General features: G+C 42.7%; 1 protein-coding gene across 1 annotated transcript; it reads left to right on the forward strand.

Moving 5' to 3' along the window:
* The first annotated feature begins 7,666 nt into the window (after window positions 1-7,666).
* LOC143324510 (transcriptional repressor scratch 1-like) lies at window positions 7,667-17,728 on the forward strand. The gene is made up of 2 exons (XM_076737065.1): window positions 7,667-8,632; window positions 13,239-17,728. Exons 1-2 carry the CDS (start codon window positions 8,518-8,520, stop codon window positions 13,964-13,966), a joined length of 843 nt encoding a protein of 280 aa, XP_076593180.1. The 5' UTR covers window positions 7,667-8,517; the 3' UTR covers window positions 13,967-17,728.
* Window positions 17,729-18,050: the final 322 nt, after the last annotated feature.

The raw sequence follows: 18,050 nt of genomic DNA on the forward strand, positions 1-18,050 counted from the left end.
TAAAAAACACATTATATGAGAATAAAAAAGATGCTCATGTAATGGGTTCATTCAAAGGTCATTTCATTTCTTCATAACAGAAGTGTGCTTGTAAACTGTTTGCCCTCAGGAGGCATATAAAGTTGATTTAGCAGTATTGACAAAACATTAGAACATTTGAACAGTAGAGTGTTGGAATAGTAATGTGTTGTCCTGCTGATGAAACATCAGGCGGCGACTGATGCTGCAGCACCGCCTCAGGGATACATACAGACAGGCTGCGTGTGACTCTGAGCATGAATTGGTGTCGTGCACGTGCCCTGCAGGGTGGTTGTGTCTATCTGTGATCATGTCAGCCTGTGCATGTGTGTGTGTGAGCATGTGTGCATGAGTGACTGTCTGAGAGACAGATTAGACACACTAGTGGTGTGGATGGAATCAAAGAATGAAACCTCTGATAATATTGGAAACACTCAGCGAGGAGGAGGAGGAGGAGGAGGAGGAGGAGGAGGAGGAGGAGGAGGAGGGAGGGGAGGAAGAGGACCGAGCCCCTGAATCCACTGAGAAACAATGCTGGTCTCTTTTTCTAGTTTTCAATAGAGAAACACACCTGAGCCATGTTTCCAACAGCACTGAGGGGCTCATTGACAGGAAGATGTTAGCAATATTTTAACAAATTACACAATTCGTGTTTTTCAGAGGTTCTTTGCATTAAATGAACTGTCGGTTTGATGATGGAAAACTTGAATGCAATATGTTATTGTTGCAGCATTAGAGTTCATTTGAAGTTTTTGCGTCTTCAAGATTGCAGGTCCAATATTCACTCTCTTTTAGCTCTGTTTTTGGTCTCCACCGACTCCTGAGGGAAATATCTGGTTCTATACCTGCTAAATACTCACGCGCTCATCAGTAACTGTGTCTGTGTGCAGTTTGGTGCAGAGCAGGCAGCGAACAGTGCGTTTAGAGCTTTTTCTGCTGTCTGTTGCAGCTGAAAATAATGGTTGCACGACAACCAAACAAAAACAACACAAGACCAAAACAGTCAGCTAAAGGACGCTAAAATGCTCAGTAGAGCTGAAGTGAACTGTCAAACGATAATCGCACACTAGTCATTTCACTCATTGTTAGCATAAAAAATATTGACTGCAGCAGCTTTAAGAGCAGGTTGTGTTTCTATTTTTATTCCTGATTAATCCTGAGGTACTGGCACATTTGTCCTGATTTTTCTATGAATTGCGTTCTGCAGTGAGACCTCACCCCTGCTTTGTGGTGATGTGATTCATTCCTGGAACAAACGAAACCTAAAAACATCAACCTGATGCTGCCTTTGTACTGTACATGAATGCAAGCTAAATAAGTAATGTAAGTTTCAAAGCCAAAGCTTGCATTTGCAAACACTGCTGAGACCATGTGTGTGTGTGTGTATGTGTGTACAAATATTTGATTATTTGCTTGATATGCTTGATCTTGCAGTTTAAAATGTATACAGAGAGGCAGAATGGACAGAAACAAAGAGGATATGACTTCAGTTTATGTCCTTTAATGTCTTGTTACAACTCACTGGTAGAATAGATTTTGTCTGACCCTTGTCAACCATTTGCCCTCTGAAGTCACGGCTGAAGTGTTCGCTGATAGTGCTTCAATTCATCGTTTCCATTGACTTGAACTACCATCGTCCTGCTTTATGCTCCAAATTCCCTGAATGAATGGCCCAATCTGTAAAACAAATAAAAATGTTACCTGGAACGCTTCCATAACCCTTTCACTGTCTCTCATCCCTCCTTTCATTTTTCCTTCCTCCTTCCACCTCACCCCTTCCCCTCTCTGTGTTTCCGAAATATGTCCCTCTTTATCGCATGCGACATCGCAGGATAGGCCTGTCTGAAGCAGGTAATGATTTTTTTGTTCTTATTTCTGCGTTGAGAGGGATCAGAGTAGTGCTGGTTATCAGGCCATTTATTACCCTGCCAGCTCACCACTCAGCTGTCTGGGTAAATGCAATCTCCCCTGATTCACACAATTACCCCAAGATAGAGAGGGGAAGAGAAATATCCCTCAAACCGGCATTGTGGGTCAGAGACAGTTTAGGGAAATACACATAAAGAGAGACAGGCGAGTTCAGTGCCTTTCCAACCAGAGCAGCCGTCTGTTTGTTTGTATGTTTGGACACGTGAACACATGTGATGCTCATCTTCGACGACAGAAATAAATTCCATGGGAATTGATCTACATCCTGTTTCGCAGACTGTGAAATCTTCTCTTATGGATTCATTATGAACATTATACAACTGCATTAGAAATTCTTGACTGGGGTTCATCACTTCTTGAAAAACACATTAATCCCATATTTCTTTCATATTAATTTAACTAATGAAGCAGTACATTATGCATGTGTATGCATGTGTGTGTGTGTGTGTCTCACAGTGAGTAATGCAGTGTGTTCTGTGGGTCAGCCAATGACAATTTAGACCATGTGGTGCATGAAAGAATTAATTAGTATGAAAACTGATCAGACGGTTCTGTAGAAGAAAATGTTTTTTCTCGGTGCTTCCACATAACATGACATGCTTTTCTTCTTTTATTCTCTTAACCTACTCATTCATACCTACTTGATTTAGACACGCGAGTGTGCCAGCTCATTCTTTAACTCTGAACCAGCAGTTGGCAGAACTGTCTCCACTCCAGGTCCATTAAGCTGGTTTTCATCGCTGATGAAGACAACATAGTTTGAAGAATGTCAAAATATTATTTTACACTTTTAGCTTAGAATTAATTTGTATAATTAATGCGTCAGTGGACATAAAAATGACGCAATGTTACCAGTCAGGAAAGGAGCAGACACAGTTTTTTGTGCTGATTTAGACGTGTGCATATGCACAGTATTTGTTACTTTCACTTCAATGAAGACTAAAAACTGACCTGGAGACATGTTTTAACTGGAGTGACGCCTCTTGTGGACATCCCGGCTGTTGATTTTTAATCAGAGGACACGACATTTGTCAAATAATTATGCTATGGAGAAGTGTTTTATTAACTGCTGCTTACAAAGTCAATAATCAGCTGTTCATAACATAAAGTCTGAATGCATTTCCATGACAACTGTGCAGTCTTCATCTGCTAATGAAGACAGTGCGATACCGTCGAAAGCTCCACAGCAAGCGAGTAAGTAGACCGTGGTTGGATGTCACCGATTTTTCCTGATGTTTAACCCACCTTTATCCTTTTGGAACTGTTAATGAAAATGTCTTACATTAAAATGAGACTTTCCTGATGTAAAGGATGCTGCAGTGTGTAGTTTGTACCTCCTCTCCTCTCCTCTCCTCTCCTCTCCTCTCCTCTGTTTTGGGACACTCTATCCTGTGCTAATGTACGCTGCATTCTGTTTCACCAGTACAGCGGGAGTCATCAAAAACTGCAAAGAAACAGGCCACATTTCTCCCCTAGCCCAGCACTTCTGCGTGTGTCTGCAAGTGTGCACGTGTCTCTGTGTGTGCATGTTTCTTTGTGTGTGTGTGTGCGTGCGTGTGTGTGTGTGTGTGTGCCTGATGAGAAGAGCTGCTCAGCAATATTTAGCGTTACTGCGACAGAACAGCTTTAGGACAGAACAGAACAAGGCTCACCTTCAGAAAAGACGAAATGAGAGGCAAAGAGAGACACAGAGAGCGGGAAAGAGACAGAAATATATTCTGACTTTTAATGCTCCTTCATGAAACATTTGGCTTTAAGAAAGAGAAAAAAGGCCACAACACTATAACCGTTTCACCTCTCAGAGAGAAAAGAGGGGCAAGAAAGAAACTGTTCTGACCTTTTGTGGCAGAAACAAACCTTTCGTGTGGCCTTGAATTGACCACAAACAACAACAGGAGGACTAACATTAATTACAACACTTGCAATAATTTGTGATTTGTCTGGAATACATATAAATTAGGACATCGCGTTTTGCCTCGTGGATGTTTTTTTTTCACTCTGTATATTTGTTCACTATGTTCTTCACACCACAGTTAATGAGACCTTTAAGCCAGTGCATGTAAACACAATTAGATAAGAGTTTTCCAGGCGCTGTGTGTGTGTGTGTGTGTGTGTGTGTGTGTGTGTGTGTGTGTGTGTGTGTGTGTGTGTGTGTTAGGGTCAGGGGTGATGTGTGATAATGAGTCATAACTCCAAAAGCACTATGTGAACCCTTTTTCTGTTTGTGTGTGCATATGATCATATAGAGACACAAGACAGCAGCTGCCTCCCTGTCACATACACCATGCACCATATACGCACCCACATCCGCCCACACACACACACACACACACACACACACACACACACACAGACACACACACAGACACACACACACACACACACACACACGCACACCAGCTGGGCAGCGGCTCCCTGTTTGGTGTACAACACATGTGTCGGCCTTCACCTCAGCACAGCATCAATTACACCAAACAGGACGTCTATTACAGCTCACCTCAGAGCAGCATCACACACGCACACGCAAAGAGTGTATGAACACATTTCTACCAGAGCGTAACGTTATATTTAGTTTAATTTAAACTTTAAAAAGTCCTTAAACCTTTGGTCTGCAGCGACAGTAACGAACAAACACACATCTTATATTTTATCTACAGATTTTCATAAAATCTTGCAGCAGTTTCTCCTATTGCATAATTCAGACATTTTAAAGTGAGAGCTGAAAGTTACGGCTTTCACTGACAACTCTGTTATACTGTGCAGCTTTAAGAGGAAGCAGGAATGACTTTTTCTTCAATCCTTAACATAATATATATGTAAAAAATAACTTACACAGTTATTATTTGTGCAAAAGCTATTTGATTAAATAATAGCTGTGGCAAATCTGTATTCTATATCATAATATCATCATCAGTATCATACTTCTCTCTGTGTTGAGATTTGCTCACGAGGCCGGCTGACAAAACAGAAAATCTCCCGTTTGTCCCAAAAATAAAGTGAGGTGCTATTAACAAAGTGCGAGGATGACACCAACAAGAGAACACCCAGACATTTCCACTTTTGGCTGTGATTCACGCTCATGTGCGCTGCACCGAAACGTTGTCCCTTCCATCTTTAGAAATTACTCTCACATCCTCAATCTGATGGAGACACATCAGATCTTTGCTCGCCGAATATTACAGTTTTGCGATGTATGTGTGTGTGTGTGTGTGTGTGTCTGTGTGTGTGTGTGTGTGCGCATGCTTGTTTCTGTCCATATGTGTCTAACTGTGTGTGTGTGCTCACATGGCCTCTAATAATGATGAAATATGTTGCTAATGTTGTAGGTTATTTCAGTCGACTGACAGTTGTGGTGGAGGTGGTTGTGTGTGTGTGTGCATTAAACCAGTTGTGCGTGTGGGCATGTGTGTGTGTGTGTGTTTGTGTGTGTATTTAATTGGACCTCCCTGAGCCAGTCTCCAGGTGATGGAACTCATCTGCTCTTCCCCTGATTAAGGACAACAGATGGACTGGTATCACAACACACACACACACACACACACACACACACACACACACACACACACACACACACACACACACACAGAATACTTCCACAGTCATGAGTCACCATCAAGTACACTGAACACACTGAACACATACTGTACAAGTCATGTGGCCTGTAATCAATACTAAATACACACAGAATGGAAACACATGTGGTCCCTACAGTAGATATCAATGCATCAAGCTCAAATGACCCCGATGCCTCAGTCAGTTCAGTCTTCATCATCACCACCATTCTCATCATCATTGTCAGCTATGAAAGACAAACCATCCCTCTGCAGATCGTCGCCATGCTGCCTTTCTAACGCAACATCTCCACCGTCTTTCTCCATCTGTTTGAGCGACAGAGAACACAAGTTCATTTATTTAACCAGCAAAACCAAATGAGGTTTTCAAAAATGTCTCGCTTCCAATGGGACTGGCATGGAAATGCACTTTCCTATTGCAAGATGAGTCATACCGGACAATGAGGGTAACTTTCTAAATATTCTAAATGCTTAATATTTAATTCATGAATATTTTTACTCATGCACAAACAGGCTCAAACACACACTGACAATCTTTGAATAAAAAGTCTTTGAAGCCCATAACCTTTAATGTAATATTACTGTAAGCACAAAAGATCCAACAGAAACTGAAAGAAACCAAGATTTCTTTCATCCATCCTTGATGGATGAATGTTTAAAATACAGTAAAGGTTGATTTATCCTACATAAAGTCCCCATATTGTCTCCGAGTCACTGTCCAAGTTAACTTTTCGAGTATCAACTTCACAACTCAGTGAGGCCAAAGATCTTATTGAGTCCAATAAACTCTCATACCAGCGCTGATATGACAGACTTCCCCATTACTACTTGATCTTTGTGTGGTTTATCTCTGTAGATCTGAGTCATCCACTGCGCTCCCTCTAACCTTTAACAGATGTTTAGCAACTTTCCAGCAGCCCGCAAACCTGAGCCAGTGTGTCCAACAGTGCACCTGCCTCATTAAGACACAGCAACTCTTTTTTAGTCTTGTAAGGACACAAACTCAGCCATCTGTACTCTCGCACACCCTGGGACTAATTATAACACATTTCTAAGATGCCATTATGGGTCTCAAGCTGATAACATGTGGTCCCTCGGATTATGAAACCCGCCAGTATCATTTTTAAGGTCCCAGGTTGGAGCTTAAGGTAATGTCAAACTTGAAGACGACGACTTTAAAAATAATTGCCAGAATACTGTATAATGTAATCAAATCTGATGTCATTCTCTCTGAATTTTGACTTCTTTTGAAGTGATGTTATTAAACGTACACTTGGGCACGGAGAGGGAGATGGGACAGAAAGAGAGTGGAGCCGACTGCACAGCAGATGATTCATTAATCTCTCAAATTATCTTTGTTGTTGTTACATAACATCGACACGGAGCACAGACAAGCCTCGATCTTGCAGTAAAACTTGTCGATGAACCCACTGTGACCCTGGAGCACATATTACTCTGCTCCCACATTAATCCGGCAGTCACTGTAAAACACTCCATTTGGTCTACATCCATTTGCCTTCGGGGCCACATTAATGATAATTACGAGGCTCTCAGCATGCTGGTTAATATGCCCCCATATAATCCATGTCATCGCAAAAAAGCAAAGATAGAATATGCTTAGTAGTTGATAAAAGAAGGAAGGAAAACCCAAAAAAAAAGAAAAAAAAAAAGATGTGGACTCCCAAAAACCATGCACAATGGGACAATATTTAAAATTCATAGCTGAATCAAATCGATGAGTGCTTTAAAAAAAACATAACAATTTCCATTCTTATCTCCCCAAAACATGGCGACTCTCCTCACACACACACACACACACACACACACACACACACACACACACACACACACACAGAAACTAACACACACGCTCGAAAAATGAAGAGGAAAGGAAGGAAGGAGAATGAAAGACAGAGAAAGAAAAAAAATAAAGGGGGGGTGATAACAGCTTCAATAAATCATCCGGGCCAGTCGCCGCTCCCCGGGGATGTGGGATGGATTAAATTAAGCACTCCCTCTACCCGTGTGTCTATCCGTCCCTCCATCCTCCCTCTCTCTCTCTCTCTCTCTCTCTCTCTCTCTCTCTCTCTCTATCTCTCTCTCTCTTTCTGCGCCGTATAAATGCCAACAGCTGATCGCGAGACGGCACACTCACGGGAACACCTCGCGGAAGCCGCAGAGAGAGACAGAGAGAGCGAGAGAGAGAAAGAGAGAGAGAGAGAGACAGAGAGAGAGAGAGGGAGAGAGAGTGAGAGGGGGGGAGAGAGAGAGAGAGAGAGAGGGGGATACAGACAGAGAAAGAGGGGATGCCGTTGATCCATTCGGCCGCAGGGAGTCTTATTGTGGTTTTTTACCGGCCTGAGTAAGTCGTCATTAACTGGAATTAAGGACTATCTGCGGCAAAGAGGGAAGGACGTCCGACATTTTTTTTTTTTTTTTTTGTTTGGAAAAGCTTCCAAAATCATCCCAACGTTTTCTTTCCTCTAATTTTCTTCACATCCCTTCCTCCTCTTCCTCCGTCTCTTCTTCCCCTTCTTTAAAGAGGCCCGAGAGCCGCGGCGCGCGCTGCAGGGTGCCTTCCACCGCCTCTTATTTTGTTTTTTTTATTTTTTGACTGCTCACGAGCCCCTGCCCGCGAGCACAGAGACCCCCCGAGGCAACCCCCCGCCTCCGCCCCCCCCACTCCCCCCACCCCCGGAGGGAGCTGTCCGGTGCTGAAGTTGCATTTCTCACCTTCTTGTGCACGAGGACGAAAGCGGGAGCGGAGACGGGAGACAGCGCGAGAGACTGAAATCAGAAATAACTATTCAACTGTTTTACCGGATCGATTCACAGCTCGCGCTCCCACCAAAATCTGAAGACAATCTTCCCCCTGATTCGCCTGTCTTGTTGGTGTGTAACAGGCGAATCACCACCCTGGCCAGGCCGTCGGCGATCGGCTGTGTTTGTGAGTGTGTGTCGTTGTGTTTGTGACAGTGTGTGTCGGTGTCGCACCACCATGCCAAGGTCTTTCTTGGTGAAAAAGGTGAAACTGGATGATTTCGCCACCGGGGCGGATTTGGAGAACGCCTACCGGCACAGGACAGACCTCAGCCTGCGGCTCCATGACAAAGGTAGGTCAGGCTGCCTGCACGGCGAGCATTAACAGGTGTCTGGAAAACAAGTCGCTCTGACAGAGGAGGAGGCTGACAGGCAGGGAGCCTAGCAAAGGCTGTTTCCCAAATCTATGCGACTGAGAGCTGGATTTACCTGTTGTGTCCTGGAGGGATTCACTCAGATTGTTCTTTAAGGATGGCTGACACATCAGTGCAGCTCACATCAAAAGATAACTCTTGTTCCGTTTGTGCATGTAGTGTTTTATCTCCCATGGCATCACCTGCTCTTATCCTCTAACTCTTCTCTTCTTAACCTGGTGCATCTGCAGCCTCTCATTTGTAACTTCATCACAGGGTTGTTGGCAACCTGTAGGGTGATGTGGCAGATAAGTAGTCTATAATCACTGAATCATAGAGAACAACGGCAGACAGCACAGTGTTATCACACAGTTATTACCTTCCTGATGGGTAATAAAAGCTTCAAAGCCACGCACTAAGCAGCCCTCTGCTAAATAAGTGATTCCGCCTCACTTCAGAGGACTGCACGAGCCCAGGGGAGCACGGGATGAGACAGACAGGGTAAAACACTGATGAACTGCCAATCTCAATAACCACTACACCCTGCTCAATGAGTGTTACCACACCACGTAATCTAACACTTTATTTACTGGCGGCACAGAAGCTAAAGCAGGCTTGATTTGAGGCATTTGGGTGGTTGTAGGAGTGGAGTCGCCGCTGGAGCGGAAAGGTCACTTGAGAAATCAACCAAATCCAGTGCATTCCATGTTTAATCGATTTTGGCTCATAGTCAGTGGGGACTTTCCCCCCCTACGCAGGCTAACTAAGGTTAAAAGAGATAAAGGCAGGACGGCTGCTTATTAATATCTGGTCCTCTTTTACTTGGTTTGGTGGAATTAACAAAAGCAAAGCTGAGTCTAAATCTAGTCTCAATGTGGACAAGCCTCTGAAAGCTGGGTGATGCCTGAAACACACTTCTGTTTGGTCTTGTTTTGTACAGAAAATAATGTGACGAAACACAGTGGGACTAAATATTTGACAGTAGTTTATATCATTTAATACTCCACTGACTAAATATCTTCCAACCCCATCCAGGTGCAGCACAAATAAACAGCAGTTTAGTAATCCTTTATGTAACGATGCTGGGGCCAAAAACCCCCACCAGAGTTATCCGGATTTGTTTTTCTGTCATAAAATTAGCCCTACTGCAGGCTCATAACCTACATTCTGCATGTCTTTTTTTTTTTTTTTTAATCTGTGCTCGGTCTCCAGGTATGCCTGTCCTGTTTCTGCAGTGTCGGCAGATTTTTGCATGATGAAATAAATGCATTTTTGTATGCCTGCAACAGCTGCCACAAGCCTACACGCTCACAGCATCACCAAAACACAACAGCGGATCAGCCTTGGCGTTCCTCACTGCTCTCATTTCACTTTACAGTCGCAGATGAACTGTTGAATATAAGTTAATAGCAAAAGATTCTGAATCTAAGTAACATTTCTACCCCATTGCATTCACTGTGTCGGACTGCCCCGGTGTAATAGTTGAATATGAACACTATTTTATTGTATTATTTTTAGATTAACTCTTCGGGGCCTAACAATGCTTTGTTGGGCCTTGCTGCAATTACCCTGAGGACAGTGTGATTCATTGTTTTGTGCTGCCCTGTGCTCTCTGAAGCTGTGAACTTCCTCACACCCCACCCTGTAACTGTGTGCATCACATTTTACAGGAAAAACCAGAGATGCCTTTGCCATGTAAATTAAGCCTCTGCAATGCTTCCACCCCAATGTCATTGACACGCTGTTGCACATCAACATGTGTATTCCGCGCGCGCGGTCTTGCCTGCATCTCTCTGCTCGTAAAGCAAAAAGCTGTCAGCGGTGTATTTATAAAGTCGAGGTTAACAAGCCCTGCTTGGCTTGACACGCGATCTGCCGCCTCAGCAGCACTGTGCAACGCCGCCTGTCCCAGCAACCTTTTGTCTCCATCCCTAACATCTGATGGTAACTGCTTGATGCAGCTTCTACATACAGTGCTGCACATGCTCTACCCACAACAGCACACCACGTTAGGAACAACTCTCTGCTTTTAGAATAATTTATATCCCACCCGTGTTCCGTGCATTGAGTGTGATGGGACTGTGTATTCAGATGGGACGCAGCTGCAGATATGTAGTAGCTGTTATCGTTTGTAGGCAGATATGTGGTGTCACATAGAGCTTGTTGCTTCTGCATCTCACTCTGAAATCCTCTGAGGGAGCGAGTGAATAACAACAACATGAATTTCTTAAAGGAGAAATCGGACTGTCATTTCATTTTTTCCAAGGATGCACATCCATACTACATTATGTAGCATATCTTGATGATGCAGATGGTGGACTGTCATTTATTTTGTCCAGTTGACCAGAACAAGTTTCCCTTCATCAGCAACACGTTTAACTGACACAATTAAAAAGATCAAAGGAAGAAATGATCTCAATCTTGATTTGTACTTGATACACACATACTTTCCTTGTGTTTCTGTGGATAGTATGTTGTTTTTTGGTTGTGTAGGCTTTGACCATGTATTAGGCGTTCATGTTTAATAAAGAGAAAGGTAGCTATTATGTCTGCACTGTTGAGTTTAAGGATGCTTGCGTTCAGGGACAGTTTAGTCTGCATTTAAGTGACGAACTTATCAATAGTGTTTATTCAAACCACCAAACCAAACCTGTACTATCACACTAACAATAGCTTCAAAAGACTGTAAGCCACGAAAACTGTCTGGTGTGTGTCTGCATGTGTGTGTTTAACAAAATCCGATCAATTGCATCCCTGCTGAGACACAGCATAGAGTAAATGAGCAGAAACAACATGCGTGTAATGACACACTTGTGGATCAACACTTAAATATCATGTGTTTGGACTGACGGCCAGTGAGCCAAATGTAAAGGTATTTCATAATATGTGTGCTTGTAAATATGCTAGTTAGTATATATTCATGCACTGTATGTACTGCATTTAGTCAGGTATGTAGATATGTTCACTTCTTTAAAGACACGTCAACCTGGAAAGAATTAGTGCTTTTTTATCAAGAGGGAGTGGTAGGATCATCCAGCGTGCTCATATATACTGCAGCTCCACTGTTTAAGAATGAGTTTCAGTGGCTGTATTTTGCCCAGAAGGCTTACCGTGCAAGTCTTCAACCCCCCTGATCTGCAAAACCCCCCACACTGTTCACAGCGCTGATTGAGCCTGCATAGCAGCCTCGCTGTCACTGTGCCAGCGACCTGCACCGCACTGGATCTGTCCCTGGTGCTGATGCTCATTTTCACACTCTAAATCAGCTTTCTCAAGTTCAGGGTCAGCCTGTGTGCATTTATCTTTCACAGAGGAAGTGTTTTAACTGCAACCTTTGAGAACTGAGAGGAATTAAATTGCTGAATTATCTCTGGGCTAATACTGCAGGCTTTTTTCACACTCCACCACCGGCCACAGGTGTGCAGGAGAGAGACAGATGTTCTGTGTCACACTAAAAGACTTTCACATATGTCAAAACTTGTTTAAAGTAGTTACAGTTGGTGCTGTTTTACTGACGGTGAGTTGAGAATCAGCCCATACCATTTATAGAGGATAAATGCAGGGTGTGGGACATGGCCACAGGCAGCAGGTCAGATACATACTGAAGGACTGCGGCTGTCACTGTTTTTATCAGTACATTTAGAGTGAGAGGAGGTGCCTCCTGAACACAGCATGATGCCTTTCATTTAAACAAAAAAAAACTACTGTGTATCACCACAGATCATCTTGTGGTTTAGATGTCCTGGAGCTACATTTAAATTGCTGACCTGGGTTCAGGTCTTACAGGAGCCTTCTGTTTCACCGTGTTGCCGTCTTTGGTTTTCTGCTCCTTCAGTCTAAAGGAGAATGCGTCTGGTTTCTCAGCACATACAGATCTGTTCCGCCTGTCATGTAAGCATTTGTATGCAGCGCTAGCACATAAGTGAACATTTTAATGGTGTTTCACCATACAACATATAGTAACATGTCAGAAACCAATTACCGGTTGAATGAACCAGCTGTTTGGAAGATCCATGTCAACCCATCGTCTCTATGTTTTGTACCATAATAAATGCACTCAAGTGTGACGCAGGAGCAGAAAAAACAGCACGCAGCTGCATACAGTGAGATGTATATCAGCATACAGCTGTTAAGAGCACTTGTTTAACAAGCACTTATTTAATTGCACCAATTCAGACCGTGTAAAGCTGGTCAGTATCCTGCATCTCCATCATTACTGTCTCTGTGAAGAAAGATAAGCTGAAGAAAAGCGGGCTATCTGATTTCACTCTGTTCTTCCTGTCCAGCTGGCTACAGCACTCTAACGGCATTAATCCAAACTTTTTCCCTGTTGTCTCCCTTTTAGACAGACATGTGCAGTAGCAAATGTCTATCACATTTACTGCCGTTATATGAAGCGTTTGTCTCTGCTGCGATGGGGAGAATTTCTGTGACAAAATGTGTATACCTCTGACCGCCCTGCCAGCCTTCAGTGTAAACCCATTTTCATCCTAACTTTCTCCTCAGTGTTCTACAAGCTAACACTGTTTTCTTTTTTCCACGTCAGCTGGTTACATCAGCGACTACATCAGCCCTGTTGTGTACGATGGTGAGAGTGACAGTGGGATTAAGATACCCTCTCCTGACCCTCTCTACGATGGTATCCACAGTGACTACGGGGCCCCTGACTCGGAGTCCCCTGACAGTCCTGGCTCCGAAATCACTGATGGTTACATCAACGGAGACGCTGCGGTGAGTGAGGGTTACACAGTCGATGCCTTCTTCATCACCGACGGCCGCTCGAGGAGGAAAGCTCTCAGCAGTCCCAGGAACATCCAGAGGCACACCTGCAATGAGTGCGGCAAAACCTACGCCACGTCTTCCAACCTGAGCCGGCACAAACAGACACACCGCTCGCTGGACAGCAAGCTGGCAAAGAAATGCCCGACCTGCGGGAAGGTGTACGTCTCCATGCCTGCCATGGCCATGCACCTGCTCACTCACGACCTCAAGCACAAGTGTGATGTGTGTGGGAAAGCGTTCAGTCGACCTTGGCTCTTGCAGGGCCACATGCGCTCTCACACGGGCGAGAAGCCATTCGGATGCGCCCACTGCGGCAAGGCCTTCGCAGACCGCTCGAACCTGCGCGCTCACATGCAGACCCACTCGGCCTTCAAACACTTCAAGTGTAAACGCTGCAACAAGACCTTCGCGCTCAAGAGTTACCTGAACAAGCACTACGAGTCTGCCTGCTTCAAAGGCCCCTTCTCTCCTCTCAGCCCCCTAGATGCATGACCCCCTGCATAGATAAAACAAGAGAAAACTGCAGACATAAATTACCATTATCCTTACAAACTGAACTGCAGACACAAACAATCTATTTTTGGTCATAATATGACCTTGCTTTCCCTCCTCGCCCTCTCTCAATTCCCCCCCCCCCCTTTCCCCCCACCTTGCTTTCCCTTGGAGCCTATTCATGATGATGAAGATGATGAAGATAGCACAATTTTTTCTCCTTGAGATTTGCCCACTTAAGGATTTAACTGATCTACGCATGCACTTCCACAAAAACTCCTCTTCCTCTGTCTGTTCTGGATAGAGACAATAATACTAACATGGCTTCCTTCTGGCATCTAGATACAGTACGGCACCATATATTTTGGGACACTGATGGCGATGAGGATGACGATAAAGACAATAGTAAGCCTATAGCTACTGAGTTCCTCCCTGCACTGACATGCAGTGAAAGAGTTTTTCCTTTTCATTTTGTTTTTCTGGGGGAATAATAGTAATAATAATAGTAATAATAATAATAATGATAATAATAATAATGTTCTGCTGCACCAAGTGACCACATTCTCTCCACAACTGAGGTGAAAATATTATTTATTTATTTATTTATTTATTTATTTATTTCAGAATTATTCTTTTTTTATTTGGTGTATGTTTATACTTGATTTGATAATGATGAAGTGATACCGTTAACTTATTTGTTGCACTTTAATTTCTGTATATGTATGTAGGATATTTGCCAACCTCTTTCTATCACTACAGGCCAAAGCATATGTCACTTTTTTTAGTACTATTTTTTCCTATTACGTTTACCTTTTTTCTTATTAATGTTTTTGCATGCAAAAAAAAGGAAAAAAAAAGATGAAATCTATGCCAACATCATAAAAAGCTTATGATTTTTGCCAAAATCCTATAGATAGAACCTGAGGGCAATATTTTTCTCTTGGAGCCTCCGTAGGACTCTTTAAAAGCAATAATCACCTAATGCATGGTATTTTATGATGAAGTTATGAAGTATTACCTACTACTGTATAGCAGTTTAAAAATCAGGTATGTTTTACTTCACCTATAGTCATAAACAGAAAAACACTAATATTACAGACATCAGGGAACATGCCAATGTAGTGTTAGAGTAACAAAAATAAAACTCCTGTCTTTCCTCTCTTGTTATGCACTGCCTGCCTCTTAGTGAGTAGAACTAATGTAGGATGTAGGCTAGAGAGGCTGGGATCAGCTGCCTGCTGGGTGTGAGGCCTATTGTAGGATAACTATAACCCTGAACAACCTGCGTTAGGCTAACTCTAGCAAGAAATAAGTCCGCTAACATTAACCAGAAGAGGCCTAACTTTGGATTAGGCCTCCGAACATTTCCGTCATATTCAATCATTGGCCTTTCATGAGAGTTCAGTGGTTTATTAAAAGGTTCTTTGATGCTGAAATGACCCGTAAATGTATTAAAAACATCTTCTCTGCGTCATGCAACCAAATAATATAACAACAGGCCTTTAACAGACCTTTTAATAACCATAACAGACCTCATCTTTGTCCTGATAGAAACAAACAAGAAATGGCTACGAGAGCAATCTGATTGGAGAATTTTGCAATGAGATGTGCACCGACGCAAACTGATAGTTAGCATACATAGCACTTAGCAACTCTCAGTATACTTTCATTAGAAAACCAAGTCAAAGTTTGGTGCATTGTTGAAGTTGGACCGAGGTCAGCTTTAAATGCAATGCATTATTCAACCATCCTTCCAGTGCACTTCCAAACCATAAAGCATGCATTCTTAAACCACAGAAAAAGCACGCACTTTAGCTGGATGGTCAGATTGCAGCTTAACTTTTACAGTCGAGGAGATACATTAGACAGAGTCCCGATTATTCTGCAGTAGGCCCCATTTAACCCTACTGGGCCGACTATAGGCTAACTCTATGAGTGATATACTCTACCTACAAGACAGGCTAACTCTAATCAACCCTAACCCGTAGATGGTTTAACCTTTGATTTAGGTGGCCAATACCAGTGTTGCTGAACCCAGTTCTCTGCAGCTCAGAAACCTTTTCTACAGATTCATGGAGCTTCCTGAGAGACAGACTGAGGACACACAGATCTGCACAAAAAATGAAGGAAAAATTGTTTATATGCCATATGTATTAATTGTAACCTTGCATAGACACATACGTGCACCAGTGCATGGGTGTGTGCCCACACATGCGAGCACACAGCACCTGCTGCTGAGCTGTTGTGGCAGACACACACGGAGAGCCTGTGTCTACAAGTCAAGCCTCCAATAATTGAAAAGAAATGGGTTTAATATTCAGATGTGAATCTCTAACAAAAAAAAATGTTGATGATTGCGGTGCTTCCTCAGGCATGAGATTACTCAGTTAGGGATGGGGTCGACTGATATCCGACATCATTTAGGGTTATAGAAACAAAATGAGAGCCTGACCATCACCTGATTTCATTCACATGTGAGAGGTAAAGTTACAGGACCTGTATGACATCAAAGCCTGTCAAAGGCAGTCAGGTCCGACAGTGCTCAAAGTCAAAAAGTCAACATTTCGTAATAAAAGTCTCGCAGGACACGATACAATCTTTAAGTCTTTCACAAAGAAGTAAAAACGTAGCTCACAAGTCAATAAGAAAGAGGCAGTTTTTGTTGTGAGTGCAGCAATCAGTATGTGAGTCAGCAAATTGCAGGTCTTATCTCTCTCCCTCATGTGTGAACCAGATTTGAGCTGCAATTATTTGAATCGTATTAGATGATTAGTCATACAGCTTCAACTTGTTAGGGCTTCAATATTCGTCTTTGTCTTTTTATTTGTGAATTTTTAAGCCTTGGCCAAAACACTCACAACAACTGTACATGAAAACAGAGGTAACAACATTAAATTAGGTGCTTGTACACAAGGACTACACAAATACAAATTAAAAGCACACGTATGGCAAAAAAGACCATATATGCAAAGAAAACAAAAGCATTAACTTCATATTTCTAAATCAGCTCGGAGACATCAATCAAGAACAATATGCTATTATTTTAAACACCAACTCTGAAGGCGTATTTCTCATTTCTATCTGAATGAGAACAGTAATAACACAATTTCTACTGTAGCAGCTGTTCACAGTGTGACAGGTACAAAAGTTGCCAAACAAACCACTGAGAGTATCTCTGGCTGCGATGTCTCCGGTTGTTGTTTACGTATCACAAATGGTATCACAGTGAATGAAAACACATTGCACCTTTGCACTGCAGCCTAAACGTCGTGTGGGTATTTGGCTTAAGTCGCTGTTGTGTGGCTGTTCGGTGGCTTTGAGGCAGGAAAGCTGCGTGTGTGTGTCTGTGTGTGTCTGTCTCTGGGTGAGCTCCAGGTCTGTTCTCTCTAAGCACTTCCATTCTAGTCATCTCCACCTTAAAGAAAGTAGCACAATGAAACTAACTAGAATTCAGGTAGAGAAAAATTAAAAACGTTGTACTAGCTTGACCTCTCTTCTTTTTTTGTATTTCCAAGTTAAAGAATGATGACAACCTAAATAATCATTTATTGCAAGAGGGTTTGTAAAGAATCCTTTGGATTGAGACATTTTTACTGCTGTATAGTGATATCTGACACACCTTATCTCAGGAGGTTTGGCTCTCTGCTGCAGAGAGAGGATCTCCTGGGGGTTTTTTGAGCCAGAATTCAGACAATGTAAGCACAATGAACACAAAGCATTTTGTGGCACTTCATAATAAAGAATAATCTTAACCAACCAAGGTAGTTTTGTGTCTTGTCTTGTTTTAAGATATAATCAACATATGAGCAGTGCTGGACCACAGCTGTCATGCTGCACTTGGGTGGTGAGTAATAAAGTTTTTTTTTTTTTCATTCCTGTTTAACTATCCTGACCTCTATTGCTCTCCTCTGTTTAAAGAGCTTTAAAAGCAGTTCATGCTAATTAAGCAAGTCGATTGTTGAGTTAGTTTATATAGAAGAACACTAAACTCTGGACTCTTACAGTGCTTTGTATTAGCTTTGTCAATATTGTATGTTTAAAGAGGGACTGGGCTAACTCTGGTGCACAGTGTGCTCATTAGCAC

Source organism: Chaetodon auriga, chromosome 8 (assembly GCF_051107435.1).
Source record: "Chaetodon auriga isolate fChaAug3 chromosome 8, fChaAug3.hap1, whole genome shotgun sequence".
Taxonomy (NCBI): Eukaryota; Metazoa; Chordata; class Actinopteri; order Chaetodontiformes; family Chaetodontidae; genus Chaetodon; species Chaetodon auriga.